The sequence below is a fragment of the Exophiala spinifera genome (assembly GCF_000836115.1).
Source record: "Exophiala spinifera strain CBS 89968 unplaced genomic scaffold supercont1.4, whole genome shotgun sequence".
Lineage (NCBI taxonomy): Eukaryota > Fungi > Ascomycota > Eurotiomycetes > Chaetothyriales > Herpotrichiellaceae > Exophiala > Exophiala spinifera.
The window spans coordinates 3,221,219-3,238,384 of NW_015622516.1; the positions used below are offsets into that span (position 1 = coordinate 3,221,219).

Sequence of the window (17,166 nt, forward strand, 5' to 3'; positions counted from 1 at the left end):
CCTGGCGTGCTGTTGGATCCATGTCAAAAACTTAACGCCAATGTTTCCGTATGAACAGGAGTTGAAAGGGGGCTCTACGTGTAGCACGCTGACTGAGGAGGGACGAAGTAAAACTGGATCTCTGGATTGAGAGAAAGGGTAACCTCGAAAAAGCCATCTTGAGGGCTCTTATGTAGACAGAGACCATTAGCAGGAGTACAAGCACTGTCCTGCAAAATGCAGACATGTAGCAGATTGCTAGCAACCGAAGACCAAGTTCTACCTCGACTGTCGTAGTAGAGGATGGCGGATGCTGATCTCCAAGTAATTTGGTTGGCGGAAGGCGTCGAGAAACAGAAGACAGCTCACCGCCGACAGCAAAGACTTGAGGCAGATAAGGTGAGGCTGCAACAGATGGCAAACATCGAGAACCCAGGGAATTCACTTTCTGCTCGGGGTGTTCGAGAGCCATAACGTGCACATTGCAGAGTGGCAGTCAATGGGAAATGCAAATTCCGCAGCACACAGTGCAAAACGCAGGAGCCACTATGTCTTGAAGGGCAATTGTGAGTGTACCGTGACATCTTCATGGTGGCGTGAGTAGAACTGCATTTTGCACAGTCAAAGCTGCAGTGCGAAGATTGCACCTGCAAAATGCAAAATCGTTCAAGTTATTTGCAGGCCTGGGAGACTTTTGGAGACGTTTCCTCCCAGCTCCAAGCTGCAGGTGCACAGCCAAAGATTTGCAGATTGCACAAGTGGATCGTTCGAAGGCGCAAACAGTGCAAAGACTGAGGTGGTTGATTGGAATACCCCTGGTCCTGTCCTGGGTCAGCCGCCTGCCTAGCTCAGCCCCCTCAACTCGAACTCGCCATTCGCTGGAAACAGGGCAAATACTTGGTTGCAGCGTTCAATCGGCGACTATAAGTACAGCAATGACTTGCCCGACCGAATTCCAGAATGAAACAGAATGCTCACAGCTTGACGACCGTTTAATGTACACAGCATGGCCAAAGATTGGGAGCCGTTGCATGATGAGATCCGTGAGCTCTACCATGTCAAGAACAAGCCCCTGGCTGAAGTGATGCGCTTGATGAAGGGCAAACACAGCTTCATTGCATCGTGAGGAATTATCGCCTCCCCTTTCTGTCCTCTGGCTGAGAGTACTGCTAGCGAACGATCTTACCGGACGCAACTTCAGAAATGGGGCTATTCGAAATACAGCACCCAGAAGTCTCCCAGGCCATTTGGCAAGAAGCCGGCCGCATCTGTCCGAGGAGTCCAGGTATTCCCTTCGAGCACGGCCAGCGCAAATATCTCATCGAGGTAAGGTGTTGCCGCCGCACCGCTGAAGAATTACGCTAAACAAGACTCACACAGTCTACCTAGCATTTCGACTGAGGCACCTGCCTTCGACCCCAATGGAGGACACTTGCTGCAGCACTTTGATATGCAGACCAACTCCATGATGCATCCGCCAGGTCCTCATTACTCGGACTTCAACCAGGATCTGCCGTTTGACTTGGTCCATCCGGCAAAGGATCATAGTGGGAAGACGTCTCTGCATCACGCTGTCATCGGTAAGAATACCCATCAGGTTCAGACCCTACTCTATGCTGGCGATGCGGTAAATATAAAAGACTATACGGCAAACGATCCACTTCACTACGCAGCCATGGCAGCTGAACCGGAAACTGTCCACCTACTCCTCCGCTTTGACGCTGACTTCAATGCTAAGGGCCAACTCGGCCGCTCTCCTTTGCATATGGCAGTCTCGGCCACAAGCGGTCCAATTGTCGATGCCCTTATCAATGCAGGGGCAGAAGTTTCCAGTCAAGATGATAAAGGCGACACACCTCTGCATCTCGCGGTTGCCCATCCATCGTGCACAGCCCAGGTGCAGGGGCTTATCAAGGCACTGCTACGGGCTGGTGCTGATGGGAACATTGCGAATGCCGCGGGACTTACGCCCTTTCACAAAGCTTTGAAACTTTACAGCCCGTCAAATAACTCTACGGAGGATTTCTCATTACAAAACGTCCTCAGCTTTCTCCAGCAGGGTAGCAGTGCCATCAAACCCTTCCCTGACGGAGTTCTACCCTTGACCATCTATCTAGCGAAATCACCCGACCGGTGGAGTTACAGATCGTCACGGAGCCACAGAGACATAATGACCCAATTTCTTGATGCAGGTGCTTCACCTACAACACCCATGGCGTCCGGAGAGCCTATGGCGCACTACTATTTCCGTAAATTGCACAAGGGATGGCAGACAGATAGGAAATGGGCTGAGAGGCTCTGCAGTCTTGCAAACCCAAGCCATGTAGCCAGCAACGGCAACACACTCCTGCATGAAGTACTGACGCATGTCGGCGCAAGTTCGAACAGGCTCATTGACCAGCTTCTGCGAAACGGAGTGGACCCAAATTGTCAGAATCATGCTGGTCAAACCCCCATGCATATCTTGTTCAAACGAACACGGTACTCACCAACGACACTGCTGCACATTGAAAATGCCATTACGAAGTTGCTGGCTTACGGGGCCGATCCCTGGATCCGAGACGCTACCGGTACGTGCGCACTATACGAGGTCATGAGGAAGGTGTCGAATCTCACCCCGACCCTACCACGGTTACTCCTGAAGTCAGATCTACGATGCAGGCAGCATCGCGAACCAAGCTCAGAAACAGGGGCGGCGAGAACTCGGTCCCAAGGCTGGCCAGAATGGGATCAGGCGACAAGGGTGGAGGAACTGGTCGAGGCAAGAGAACTCATCTTTCGTCAACCCAGTTCCATACCTGGAGATGTCGAAAAGGTCATGCAAATCAGTGCTTACACTGTACTGGCCGAGAAGTTTCTCGACGGTGCCGAGGCTAAATTCATCGGGATAGATGACGAAGCGCAGGAACGCCGCCGGTATATCGCGAATATTCTGCGGGATTGTCATGCGCACAGCATCTCGCTCGACATGCCGTATTACGACAAACTTCTACAACTCTGTTGATGCTCACAACAGTAAAGATGCCTAAACCTTCACCACAAGTAATTAAGTGAGAGAGCGCTCCTTAGGGTCCACGGACTGCCGCCAAAGCACTGGCGCCCCGATGGGTGCATGCTTCAAAGCTATCTTGTCCCTAAAGACATTCACAATACACTTTCAGCAACACCAGACTCTCCACATACAAACTCTGAACATGTTCGACAATGGCGTGGCTTATTTTAGTTGAAGTCACTGATATCGACCGCCCAAGCAACGCCATACGACAACATCGACTCACGACTTTTACCATCCTTTTGGCGGATTCGAAGTATACTTGAAGCCCATAGGCAATGAACCTCATACTCAATGCATCGACTCCGCCAACATAGGCATTTTGCGCCATCACATTTTTCCTGTCTACTGTACTCTTTACTTGACCAATACTCGAACGTCTGATCCTCCTTCTCCACGAGTGATCGCGATGCACCTTGCCATCGCGGTTATTCTTCATTTGAGTGCTGCGGGCCGGCATACTGACAATATTCTCAGAGACCGTGATTAAGGAGATGTCTAGTCGACGAATCAACACCGTTAGGACATCTTACCACCCCACGGATCCAGGGTCGGTGGGATGGGGGGGTTCGTGCTTTTTGAAAGTGCCATACTGAAAGAGATCTGGAACACAAAGTTCAGAGATGGGCGGGTCTTGCAAAAGGGAAGTCGCAATTGCAAACGACTATATAGGCAATGTTTCTGATCTGACAAAGATTGTCGATTTGCGGTTCTGGTGTACCTTGTCATAGGTTCCTCGTGGTCGGAAGTATCGGCGACCCCGTCCGGTAGACCTCGAGACCTAGACGATCATTGCAGAAAAGCAAAGCCCGCTTATTGAATGGTTTCTCCTGCTTTTCATATGATTTTGTCTTTCTCCCCTTGTTGGTGACTGTGAAAGCTTAGAGTCGTCGGTCAAATCCAGACCCGATGAGGCTCAATGTCCACCGGTCACCATTCGGCCGCCATCTTCGCTCGTCGCGACCAGATGACAGGGAACCATCACATTTGTAGAGGGGTGTGCGTGCGTCCACGCGGCAGCGGCACGGAATTGTGCCTCCGTCATCTCTTCCACACCTGGCAGACCTCTCTGCGTCGGGTAACCGGTCCATTCTTCCAGCTCAACATCGTGCTCGGTCCACCACCTTGAAGCAGCATTTCCCGTTGCGCCTCTAGAGCTTGAGGAAGTGCTCTTGGATGACGAACAGATGTGGAAACCTGTCTCGCATGAGCGATGAGAGCCAAGAGTGCACAGTCAGACACAAGAACGTAAGATCTACATCCCTGGTACATCTCAATCTTTTTCAACGCCGTCGATTCTGACGACAAGGGCTTTTCTTGTTAAGCATCAACGCTAGAAGAAGCAGTACAGTAAGAGAGAGAGGGAGAGAGAAGGGACAAGAGCGCGAAATCGAGCGAGTGCTTGAAGAAGTGACAGGCTAGTCTATCTTGACTAGTTATCATGAATTAAATTGACGGCGGTGTAGACTTAGTTGATAAGCAGATTAAAAGACATATGAATAGAGAAGCAGGAACGTGGGGGCGGCACCCATGAAGTTCAGCATTGGAGTTGGAAGATCTGAGCATCATGATGGGGAATGAAAGGGGCTTGGAAGTTGGGCTTGGGTATGATAGGAGCTTGGAGGGAGCTAATCGATGAGAAGAGCACCACGGGTGACATTCGAGTAGTGATGAATGGTGCGCTCAGAGATCAGTCCGCTTCCCAGACGTATTGGCTTCGTCACTCTACTACCCAGATGCCAGATACCAGATACCTAGCGGTACCTATCTTGTATGTACCTCTACACGTGAGTGGGTGGGTAATTAGGACCCTGGGGGCTGCGCAGGGGAGAGCGACTGATCTTCTTGACATGGAAGTAAAACTTTCCAACTCGAGGTCCTCATAGTGACTGACCACGGCTCATCTTAGGTGTAAGCGGCAAAATCATCCAAATTTCCCGGCTCACTATGTATCAATCACCCACTTTCCCAGCCGGTGGCTTGATGATTGTCAATTTACCCGACTCGTCCACCTCGACCACGTCGTTGAACAGGTCAATGACAGCCGCTCGAGCCTTGGGCAGCTTCGACAAAACCATGTTCAACATGTCACACTCCGTGACACCGCACTGCTTGCAGACGTCGATCAGCTGTGCTACAAAATATGAGTGTGACTTGCCTTGCTCGAATCGCCGTTGCAGGACTGCCTTTTTCTCGTCAGTGCGAATGCGCTCCTTCTCGTCTTCGGTCAACCTATCCCATATTGGCTGCCTATTGATCTTCTGCATCGCCTCGTACATGGCAGTATTGTCCGCCATCTCGCGACGGCGGAAAACCCTCTGTAAGCCGTCCAGGTTGTGCCATTTTTCAAGGCTCTGAATCGCCGACTTGCTCTTCGAGTAGTTGTCGCTTGATTTCCTCCGTGGACCAACATCTAGACCCCTCAACGGAGGATTCGCCATATGATCTGGTCCCTCCCAAGAGGTAACGATCCTTGTCTCTGAGTGGTGCAACGTTTGAATCAGCGCTTGTGTAAGAGATTCGGAAGAGGTCTCGTTATAGTCCTTAGTTTTGGGTTGCGAACGGGCGGGAGAATGGCCGTCTCCTGCTTCTTCTCCTTGTTTTTTCGCCCGCCGTTGGCTCTTCGATGTGGTACCACCAATGGCCTGGTCTGACAGGTCTGCTATGAATGCAATTGCGGATTTGATGATTCTTGTAGTTGGATTGCATCGGCCGTCAAGATCGGCGCCTTCGTCTAGATATCGTTGAGGAAGGAGGCCTCGTAGCTCCTTTGCGGCCTGCTTCTCATTGTCGCGGCGCCCTCGAGAATAGCTCGCCGTAATTGAGTCTGTATCTTGGCTAGACACGTGTGGTGGAAATGCAGACAAGCTCTCGATTCTGGCACGTTTTGCAGGTGGAACAGGCCGCTCCCCGCTGTGATCTGGGATATCAGAATGTCTCTTTTTACCGCTGTTCATCCTGTCCAGAAGCGCGGTCCGGGTATTGGGTAAATCCGACGTAACCATAGATCTCGTGGGACCAGGCCGGTTTGCAGTTGCCGGTAAATGCACGTCATCTTCGCTGTCGCTCGAGTTACTCCAGTCACCTCGAGTCGCGAGTCTACCGTGGCCCTGTGCGCTCCTGTCCGCGATGTTCTCAAGCTCGCCGTCCTCATATGGTGATGCCGAGCGTTGTGGCGATACAGAAACGGGATTTCCATTGGTAGGTGGTCTGACTGCTTCTCGAATGTCACCTGGACGTTCGATTGGGTCACTTGGGCTAATCTCCAACAAAGGTAGCGTGGCATCTTCTGTATCATACATGGTGGCTAAGTGGCGGGCCGTTGCCAGGGGCACCCAGGTGCTTTGATAGAACCAATGGCCGCCATTGGTAACTCTTTGCGGGCCGCCAGTCTGTACCAGGATCTTACGTCTCATCGTTCCATCTTTGACTCCTATAGCCCTGAGCATTGAACTCGCGTTGACCCAAGAGTCCATTTGATTGCGCATCACCGAAATTCCGTTGATCTTTATTTCAAATACAGGTACATTTGAGCGCGAAATTGCATAAACCTGGGGAGGTGTTTCGCCCGGTGTGGCGGCAGTTTTTGACGGAGGGTGATCCTTCTTCTCGCGATGCGGCCGTGCAGCAAGGGACGGGCTGGCGTTACCTCTCAGCTTTTGGGTGCTGGCACTTCGTGGTCTCGACTGCTGGGGCTCCGGCGAGTGTGGCGGTTTTTGACTGATGGAGATCGAAGGGGAACGCACAGCATTCTGCCATTGTGCGGCCAGACTGGGCGTTCCGTTTAGCAACTCGTCAGACTCTCCCAATAGCGTTCTCTCTTCATATGACACCTCAATTGTATCATTATCATATTTCTGTTGGTCTGTCTCTTCATCACCATCGCCACTTTCACTGAGTTCAAGCCATTCCTCTTTGTCGCCCTTGCCGAGAAACTCTTCTTGCCATTTCTCATCCTCCTCTTGCTCTGTCGTAGGAAACTCGGGAGTAGACCCTCGGCTCGAAACTTCGGGGATAGACTTATCCACAGGTACATAGCGTTCCCGTTGGACTCGGGCTCGAGGGGAGTGCAGAGATGTAGGTGGAGGGGTCCCTTTACTCGTCCTGGCATGGTCAACGAGCTCTACGTCCGTCGAGGCATCTCGCTCTCGTTGAGGTTTCTGTTTCTGTAATGGTGCTGTTTGCTCATATATTTCAAGATCCGACTCATCGTCGTCCGTCCAGCCGTCTCGGAACGCGTGGAATGGAGGCATTGTCGAGGTCTCCTGTCCGCGTGGGCTCAGCCATGAGTTGTAAGAAGACTGCGTCGACCGCAGAGAGGTTGGGGTCAAGGAGGTCTAATACGGCGGGATGTCATTTGAGTGCGGTACTTTGACAGAAGCCACTCAAGTATCATGGGTCATTGTCTCCTGTGTCTCGACACCGGCTGATTCGCCGTGAGTGAAGCAGTACAAATAACGGCAGAATCGTCACCGCCCAGAATTGTTGTCTCAGCCTTGCATGTTCAGCCTTGCGTGTTCAGCCTCGTCATCCCCCGTTCTACGAGCATGACCATTCGCAGGCGCATCCGAGCGACATAGAAGTATCTTGTTCGTACTTCGCCCGATAGAAACTCGATCGCTAAAAGGTTTGGGCTCCCAATAAGTTGACTATCTTTCACGTGAATAATTCCCACTACGAGCTCCAGGCAGACGGCCTATCTTGTCGCGTGTTGTTCTCATCATCCCCAAATGCCTTAGCTACGAATATAGCGGAGGAATAAATCAATAGTGAGTCTCCTTAGTAATCGCTCGAGTCTACTATGCCAGGTGTCAGTCCCACTCTGAAGCTCAGTTTATTGACCCTCGGGAGCACCGGATCCGGGGTAGAGCAATTGCAAAAGAACAGGTGGTCGCCGACCTACTGGTCCGTGGTGGTCGATGGTGGGTCTGGCTGGATGATTCGATCTCGCAAAGAATGATAAGGCCATTCTACATTTAGGCGGGGAGATTTGGTTGTAAAAACCTCCCACCTATCAGTACATGTAGCAGCTGTACACCACTGGGTAGTGGTCACTGTACTCCGTGCACCGGGCACCGTCCCTGATAGTCTGGGACACGGGGAGAGTGTCAAGGTCCCACAAACCCACAAGGCGTCCCGCCTACGCCCACACTTCACCCAAGCTAGACCCCAGAACCCCGCGAATCAATTACAGCCCATTGCAGCTTCGCACGGTGCGATCTTCCGAGCTTGCTGGGGCCCTCAATGATCTGCCCTCACAGACTAAACCCGGCCAGGAGCGCAGAGAGGGACTCCCCCGACTCTCTCCACAAGTCTATTACCAATTCTCCACGCCGCGGTAATGTCGGACGACGTTCGCGATTATCTATTTACCAAGGGCCAGCACATCTGCCACGCTGTATCACCTCTCGCCCTTTATCTTCATGGTTGGAGATTGTGGACAGTAGCAAAACTCACCGCCTTGGTCGAACAACTCTGGAATACGCCTGAATACACCTGAACACTCGCACACATTATCGCCATCATCCATCAGAATGACTACTGACACCACCACAACCACCACAGACAACGTGTTGTCGAGCTCGGCCCAGCAGCAGCAGCAGCAGCAGCAGCAGCAGCAAAAGGTGGCTTCGTTCGATGAAAAGACCGGTGGTCTCTCGGACGAGAAACACCTCGAAGACGTCGGAGAGAATGCAGATCAAGGCAATCTCACCTACGACGATGTCGACGAGGAACCCGAGTTGCACGCCCGCACATACATAGCTCTCCTGGCTATGTTCCTGCTCAATCTGGTTCAGGTCTTTGCTCTGCAGGGACCTCCGGCAGTGGTACGTAGGAGACATCGCCTGCTGCGACACCCTTTGCTTGCTTGCTTGACTTGGATCATTTCGATCATCGTCAGCTTGACTAACTTACTTGACACCCGCTAACCATGATTTACTTCTTTCTTCCTTACAGCTTTCCATCATCGGCAAGTCCCTGAACAACCCAGACGCCGAAACCTGGGTGCCCAATTCCCTGTCTCTGGTACAAGCGGTCCTCGGACCGGTCATCTCAGCCGCTTCGGATACGTTTCAAGCGAGAAAGTTCATCCTCGTCGGGTCCTCGATAATCTCGTTCGTCGGTGCCGCCATCGCCCCGGGATCGAACGACATCTACCGCCTGATTGCCGCGCAGACTCTAATCGGCGTCGGGTTCGCATCGGTTCCTCTTGCGTACGCCGTACCAAGCGAGATTTTGCCTAGGAAATGGAGACCAAGTGCGTAGCAACGTACCCAACACATCCATTGTTACTCTCCGCAATGTGAAACGAAGCAGACTGACTAACTTCCTGCATTAACTCGCCACAGTGGCTCAGGCGTGGATGAACATCGCAGCGGCCGTGGGTGCCATCTCTGGTCCGTTGATCATCGGCGCTTTCGCTAAAGGAAGCGAATTCGGCTGGCGCAAGTTCTACTGGATCCAGATGGGCCTCTGGGGTCTGACGGCGATCTGTATCTTTGTCGGCTACCGACCTCCTAAGCGACACACACGTCTCGACCATCTGTCGATCTGGAAGAAGCTAACGCACCTCGACCTCCCCGGCATTGCGTTGCTGACGATCGGGCTCTCTCTTTTCTTGACCGGCCTCAACCTGGGCGGCGGTCTCTATACATGGACGAATTCCCGCACCCTCGTCACTCTGGTCCTCGGCATCGTCATCTTGATCGCCTTCGGCCTGTACGAATGGAAAGGGACTCGGACCGGAGTCCTGCACCACGATCTTTTCAAAGGAGGCAAGAACAAGGGTCGCACCTTTGCCATCTGCGTTGGCCTCATCTTTGTCGAAGGAATTCTACTGTTTTCCTACATCGTCTTCTTCCCCGTCATGTAAGATACCCTTCTCACACCCGCTTCGGTTTTTCCTGTGGTCCCAAACCAGTGACGGCTGGGGGAACATTGATACCAATGCATGCCTGATTAGTTCTGTGGCTTACTCACTCTTGACAATAGGTCCTCGAGTCTCTTCGAGTCAGACCCTTTCCTGATAGTGGCGCGATCCCAGCCGTACTGGGTGGCTGGCCTCCTCTCTACCCTGGTCTGGGGGTACAGTTCGACCCGTTTCCGCACCATTCGCGAACCCTTATTCGTTGGCTTCCTCCTCTTCACCGGAGGTATCGTCGGCCTCTGCACCATCGAACCAGGCGACGACTTTAACCAACTTGCCTTTGCTGCCCTGGCCGGGTTCGGCTTTGGCGCGCCTCTCATTCTCGTCATCACGGGCGTCCAGCTTAGCACGCCTCATAGCCTCATCGCAACCGCCACTGCGGTCACCACGTCTTCCCGAGCCGTCGCCGCCACAGTATTTACCGCCATATACTCTGCGTCCCTGAACACCCGACTCGACACAAAGCTGCCAAACGATGTCGGTAAGGCTGCGCTCAAGGCAGGGCTACCTGCGACCAGTCTGGCGGCATTCATTGGTGCGCTCGCCGGCGGCGATAAAGCTGCACTAGCCAAGATCCCAGGAGTGAATCCTGCCATCATCGCAGCTGGTGTTGCGGGGTTGAAACAGGCGTTTGCCGACAGTCTCCGTGTCGTGTACATCATCGCCGCGCCGTTCGGTGCGCTGGCGTGTATTCTGTGCCTGTTCCTAGGAGACATGCGCAAGACCATGAACTATGCTGTCGATGCCCCCGTGGAGGATCTGCATGCAAAGCACCATCATCATCGCGATGATACTCAGGAGCAACAGAACGCCTAGGCGGCGTGAGTGTGTCAATTGCGGATCTGGTGATACTGGTAGGGATCATAGGGGAGACTTCCTTGCGCTTGCTTGAATGGCTTGTCTAAAGGTACACTGAGAAACCCAGCCCAATGCTGGACTGGGCTCTTCTCTTGCGACCAGATGCACGAAGAATTGTAACAACCATGTACCATTCAAGCGGACAATCTCGATATCGTAATGCGTAGCTTGTCCTTTGCTTCAATAGGACAGTCCTGTGATCCGCGAAAGGGCAACATTCTGCATCTTAAGCTGACCGACCAACAAAATATCCCTTACTAGAATGCCGACGATTGACCTTGGCGATTCGATACAAATAGTGGCAAAGGACACCCTATGCAAGGGGCATCGAGACCTTCCCTCTCTAACTAAATCTCGGCAGTTGTGGGATCCAGTGAAATGGTATCGGGGGACTGTTACTGCAATCTCGTGGGGACATGCCGACCAGAAACCTTGTCACCTGGTCATTTGTAGAGTTCATACTTGTAGCTTCTGGAAATGGCTAGCGAATATGATACAAAGGGTATTCTAGACCATAACTCACTCATGCCGAGGTTACCGCGCTGCCCGTGGGACGTGGGTAGTATACCTGACTCATCAACCTAGGTAGAGTGTCTAAAGACCGTAGGTCAGGTACCTAGGTCATAGGGTATGGGTGCAGCAAGTCCCCACAATCTGCGTTGCAACAGGTGCCGTGATGTCTTGTTGGCTTCGAAAAATACCTTGTTCGACCAACCGCTCACTTTTGACTGCTCAATCCACAACCCCTCCCCCCACAATCATTTAAGAGCAACATACTGTACCTCGGTCCTCGAATCCGTGAAGTCAAAGTTCAAGCGTGAGACGACCGTCTAGAGTTCCTTGTCGACGACCGGTGACCGGAACACGTGATGAAGTCCCGGCACTCAGTCCAGCTTGTCGTGGTGTAAATCACGAAATTGCCGAATCCGTGAAGCGGCATGCATAGTGCCGACGCAAAGTAGAGGCCGAAGATCTGATGGTCTGGGTTGATGAAGTTGTTGTATACTCTGTTAATGCTGATGGGGATCTATAAACCGGGATGGGGTGGTTAGTCTGTGACAATGTAGGCAAGGGCGAGGTAGTGATGCCGCTCTCTCTCTCTCTCTCTTTCCACACACACAAAGGGCAGAGAGTAGGAACTGAAGAAAACGCAGGTGACATACCCAGGTGATGAATAGAACTACCGTGCAAAGAAAGGCGAATTTGGCATATTTCCAGTGTATCTTGTCAAACCTTGATGCAGTCTTTGCTCGACTTCGGCCCTTTTCTGAGGATGATGGATCGAGGATTGGCAAAGTGGATGCCATTGTGGTCGTGGTCGTCGTCATTATCATGTTCGGCAAGACATCATTTGGATCCAGTTCCTCGCGTGAGTGAACGGGAACAACGCGCTCAATGGTCACATGCTCGACTTCGGGTTTGAAACTGTTGGTAGACAACGAGGGCGGGATTCGTGAGTCTGTGCTGAATGTTCGCGAAATGAAAGCGCGAGCGGAGATCGAAAATCGCCGTTCTCTGGCCTCGGGCGAACAGACTGCCTCTCTAGAGTCGAATTTGCAGCTGGCAATCTTGAGCTTCTTGCGGACTTGGAGGATTTGCTTGCCGCTCAAAGCAAAGAGACATATCGAAGTGAAGATCATAACCCTTGGTGAACGTCCGTCAACAAATCATGGCCTCGGCGACCGTCGAAAGGTAAAAGTTGAGTTGCAACGTACCATACGGGAATGTAAAATTCCACCAGACGAAGAATGTCCTTCTCCCGGGCAATCCAGCACCATAAAGTGGCATCCCCATACACAGTCTTGCCATCTGGTCTCCAGCACAGAAAGACAAATGCCGGTATAGCTGGTGCAACGAATGCAAAGCAAATGCCGTAGAAGTCGATGGTTTTTAGTCGGTTTGCATTTCGACTCGTGCGGACAGTTAGGAATACATTAAATGCAAGCACCATGACCTTTGAATTGGTTAGCTATCAAGATGTAATCGATTTCGAACAGTCGCAGAGACCGATGAGAGTTGCGTCGTACCAAGAGAGGATCAGTCATCACAAACCAAGTGATGAACAGTCCCTGGGTTTGGCACCATGCCGAATGCCTTCCTGCAGCAACAGGATGTCGCCCCCAGCTGTAAGCCAAACAGCCAAAGACGTTCGAAATGGCTATGGAAAAGGCGAGTCGATTGACAGGTTTACGAAGTGGTGCGTAGCTCAGGAAACTGATGATGGTGAAGGAGGATCCTGCGAGTGATAGACATGCAGTCACCCTCGCGACGATGTCGAGGGATTGCAACTCTGCCGCCGTGAAAGGTTTATGGTACTCGGTCATTGCACCTCTACCATCATTGACTTTCCGTGCCCGGCGTAGTCGACGGCACCTCCGAATTTGGCCAGCCGCGAGCACCCAGCAAGATGAACGACCCTTCTGTAGTAGAGACTGTTGAAATTAGGCTCGCCTCGACGAGCTCTAAGGTGCGGCGAAGCGTGCAGACCAAGCCATTGCATCTAGTCAGGTCAGTGGCATAGACATGGAAGCAAAAGGCAAATTGAGAGGACAAAAGACGAACTGCGGCACTTCAGCTGACAGGAAGAACGGTCCAGATGACCAGCCTCGAGGGGAGCAATCGATGCCGAGTCGACGATCTCAAGCATTGGCGCTCGGTGACGCTCGTTGACGGGCCTCATGCATTGCCCACGATTGGTTTCTGTTGCTCGGGCTGGAAACTCGTAATCGTGCAGAGCGGGCGCTGAGCTGCGGGATTGGATGCCTTTTCCGTGGCACCGACATCTTCTCATCATCCGAAAGCTCCATTCGAACTAGACGGCCTAGGCGAAGCTACCGCCATGCCGTCCGGGGTATGTATATAGCGCTGGCTGCCGAGAGGGTTCGAGATCCCAAGTCATGTACTACGGGCTCAATCTTCTCAACCTCCTCACAGATCACATCGAGTCGCAGTCTATCATTATCAGCCTGAAGTCGAGCAGCGAGGCGAAAGAGGTTCGATGTCTTCAGTAAAGAATCTCGTCGTGTCTGGAAATATAGTGTCCGTGATTCCCGCTTCTCGCAACAACACCGTAATTAAGTGCTACAGGCGAAATGTGCGTTGTCAGATTGGTGGATGCTGACTGAGATACTGTGACGGCTTATGGCCGAACACTGTGTGCCGGCAGATAGATACTTTCACCAGCTCGTACCGTTCCTTTGTCACCTTCTGACACGGATTGCTTCGGAGACTCTATAATCGGCCATCGGCTTCTGGACTTTGGCCAGATACAGCACCCTTGTCCTTGCACGAATAGCATGCTCCAGAAGGGTAGACGCGATCTGCGCGATCTGCCGGCCTGTGTCCAGGAGTACAGAGACCAGATTTTTCACTCCTGTTGAGTAAAGCCTCAAAGAGGTTCGAGAGCTTCCCTGGTGCCGACCAAACAGAGTCGATAAAACTACCTTGACACGGTCCAACGCTTGGTCGACGCAATCATGGAGCCGATCTCGTCTTTTCGAGGACACAGTCGATGATCAAACCCTCTTGGACATGAATTTCATGGCTCCCCCAAGTTTTGCGACCTTCGTAACGTCTCGAAATGTCAGGCTGATTCTTGTTCCTCTACCTGCTTTGCCAGATTGGTATGCACCCTTCTCTTCAACCAGATCCCAATTCACAATATGGTCAGAATTCAAGTTCTCATCGACCGTAATTTCAGAAATGCCATGTAGTGTCTGAGCGTACATGTGTCCTGTCGTGACCAGCAGACTGCACGGTTCCTGCAAGATGCGCCACGATGGTTGTGCCTCTCGCTCTCCCACATCATTCTTCTTGTAGATCTCAAGAACAGTGTGACTGCCCAAACTCACAGTGGCAGTGATGGGAGCATAAGCCGGTCCATCTTCGTGTGGCATAATCCCCTCTCCAGGTTTGTATTCATTGATAAGGACGTGATTAGGCTGTTGATGCGTAGAGTCTGTGAAATATCTACTCTCTTTCAGTCGAGCAACGACGGAGGCGAGGTAGGAGGGTAACGGCGCGTCAAGAAGAGTGTCACGGGCAGGGCCGGTGAGCGTCGAGGGAAGAGAGAGAAGTCTTCTATGGGTCAGAACGGTCCAGCGTGAATCAGGGACCTTTCGAATGTCTTTGATGATTCGGTCTTCCTCGGCGCGATTGATGAAACTAGGGATGTAGTAGCATGAAGGTAGAAGGTCACCTACCGGAGGCATAGTCACGTCCATACCGTTGGCGACTACTGAGGAGACTGAGCAGCATGAAATCGATGTGCGGGCTTTGGATACAGTGCGAGTGTCCCATTCGAGTTGCGTAGACACGCAGGAGGAAGAAGAGGGTTCGACACCCATGTTATGTGATCTCAAGTCTCGTGATTGGTTGCCCTGAGCGCTGACACAAACGAACCGCCCTTATATCTTGTACTCAAGGCATCATACAAGAGGAAATTACATTCGTTGAGGCGACTCTAATCACTGCGGTATGCTCCTTGTTCTCTCTCGCCGGTTTCAGTTCACGTCATGACTTGTGTTAAATCCTGCAGTCCTGTGTTTATCGTCCGTACTTGTTGTTCCTTTCCTCGCTTGATGCGTAACCCCAGCGATGATTTCTCAGGGCGTTTCTCTTTATCGTCAAACACTGGCAGAACGACAACGGCTATACGATGCAGCAATCGCTTCGAAAGAGTTCACACCGTTCCTCTATCCATTGGATGGCCTTCCGTCAGCATATCTTCTCCTTGCTCTGATGATAGCTCCCCGGCTCCCTCGCAAGCGAGCAGTATTCGTCAGGCTCCTAACGTTCATCCTGACCGTGGTACATAGCCTTTATCTCTATGCTCACCGTCGGACACTATCGATGGCCAGTGGGTATGGCATCGGTTTGGTCAACCAATGGGGGATTATCATGGCAGGAGTTTTACTCCTGTTCAATGATCCTGCACACAGCTTTCGACGGCTAGAGATTCGAACACCAAGAGTGGAACACAAACATTCCCAGCCCGACGCTACTACATCACCAGCTCGTGCGGACGCCCCAGCAAAGGTAGACGTGAGGAAACGCAAAGTGCCAGGTATCTATACTTCCACAGACGTGAAGCAGAGTCCGGTACCCGACTCTACGCGGCCCGCAACACAACCCTATGATTTGGTATGGCAAGGATTCCCTCACGGCAAAGGCCTCCTGCACGCTTTCGATTGGGTGATGGACCTCATGACCAGCTATCGGGGGCCAAATTGGGGACATCGTATCCCGACGCTGGGAGGTATCGATGGCCCTGTTCCTCCTGACCCTTCTGCTGGGCTCTGCAAAGGTGGTGGACGAAGCACGACCACAGCTGTGCCGAAGCAGACCCTGCAAACTCTCCGACGCCAGGCCGTTCAAGATTTTGTCGTTGGCTACCTATTGCTGGATTTTTTGAAAACAACAATGATCACCGACCCGTACTTCCTGGGAAAAGCACCGCTCGATTCGCCTACGCCGTGGCCATGGCTGGCGGCAGTCAATGATGCGCTGCCTATCGCTACACGCTTTGTGCGACTGCTCATGTCCATGTCTGGAGTGATCAGTGCACTTACTCTAATATTTAGCCTGAGTCCTCTGTTCTTTACATCCATCCTACCTACTTTGGTGGACATTTCACATTTCACGAAGGCTCCTCTGCTGGAACCTTGGATGTACGCTCCATTCTGGTATCCGCTTACAGCTTCAGTATTTCCTACAGGACTAGCAGGATTCTGGGGCAAGTTCTGGCATCAAATGTTTAGATTTGGCATCTCCGAACCAGCCCGCTTCATCATAGAAAGAACGGGGATTGACAAACGTGGCAACCTTGCGCGAGTGATCCAGCTCCTGGTGGCCTTTGGCTTGTCAGGATCGATCCATGCCGCCGGTAGCTATACAACGTTTTCAATTATCCCGACACGACCCTTCTCGGGGCCGCTACTTTTCTTCCTCAGTCAGGGATTTGGAGTATTGCTACAGTCACTGTTCGTCAATTCTGTCTTCAAGTATGTCCCTCATGCAAAATCACTGCCTCCGGCAATCAGACATACAGGAAACGTGCTATATGTTATGGCCTACCTCTTCTTCACCGGACCGCTCCTAGCCGATGACTTTGCGAGATGTGGTCTGTGGTTGTTCGAACCCGTCCCGATCAGTGTTCTTCGGGGACTCGGATTCGGGCCTGGAGGCAAGGACGAGGGGTGGTGGGCATGGTACCAAGAAGGCTCGAAGTCTCTCGGATGGCATAAGGGCGACAGGTGGTGGGATACTGGCATTGCGATATATTAAAGAAATAGTCGTCCTGGACTCGTCGCATCCACGGCCGATAGAATGACACGAGACGGATAGAATT

The 17,166-nt window shown here is 52.1% G+C and overlaps 5 protein-coding genes across 5 annotated transcripts; 3 read left to right on the forward strand and 2 right to left on the reverse strand.

Moving 5' to 3' along the window:
- Positions 1-985: 985 nt before the first annotated feature.
- On the forward strand, positions 986-2,983 carry PV08_06381 (uncharacterized protein; the record flags this gene model as incomplete). The annotated part of the gene is made up of 3 exons (XM_016380719.1): positions 986-1,101; positions 1,153-1,305; positions 1,360-2,983. The coding sequence occupies 3 exons, from the start codon at positions 986-988 to the stop codon at positions 2,981-2,983; spliced, it is 1,893 nt and encodes a 630-aa protein (XP_016236546.1).
- A 2,000-nt stretch (positions 2,984-4,983) lies between these two features.
- Positions 4,984-7,284, reverse strand: PV08_06382 (uncharacterized protein; the record flags this gene model as incomplete). Its single annotated transcript, XM_016380720.1, has 1 exon — positions 4,984-7,284. One exon carries the CDS (start codon positions 7,282-7,284, stop codon positions 4,984-4,986), a length of 2,301 nt encoding a protein of 766 aa, XP_016236547.1.
- Positions 7,285-8,565: 1,281 nt separating this feature from the next.
- PV08_06383 (uncharacterized protein) lies at positions 8,566-10,775 on the forward strand (the record flags this gene model as incomplete). The annotated part of the gene is made up of 4 exons (XM_016380721.1): positions 8,566-8,859; positions 8,990-9,290; positions 9,382-9,901; positions 10,025-10,775. 4 exons carry the CDS (start codon positions 8,566-8,568, stop codon positions 10,773-10,775), a joined length of 1,866 nt encoding a protein of 621 aa, XP_016236548.1.
- Positions 10,776-11,628: 853 nt separating this feature from the next.
- Positions 11,629-15,163, reverse strand: PV08_06384 (uncharacterized protein; the record flags this gene model as incomplete). Its single annotated transcript, XM_016380722.1, has 5 exons — positions 11,629-11,844; positions 11,981-12,461; positions 12,533-12,771; positions 12,845-13,249; positions 14,339-15,163. 5 exons carry the CDS (start codon positions 15,161-15,163, stop codon positions 11,629-11,631), a joined length of 2,166 nt encoding a protein of 721 aa, XP_016236549.1.
- A 250-nt stretch (positions 15,164-15,413) lies between these two features.
- On the forward strand, positions 15,414-17,102 carry PV08_06385 (uncharacterized protein; the record flags this gene model as incomplete). Its single annotated transcript, XM_016380723.1, has 1 exon — positions 15,414-17,102. The coding sequence occupies one exon, from the start codon at positions 15,414-15,416 to the stop codon at positions 17,100-17,102; it is 1,689 nt and encodes a 562-aa protein (XP_016236550.1).
- Between the last annotated feature and the right edge of the window lie 64 nt (positions 17,103-17,166).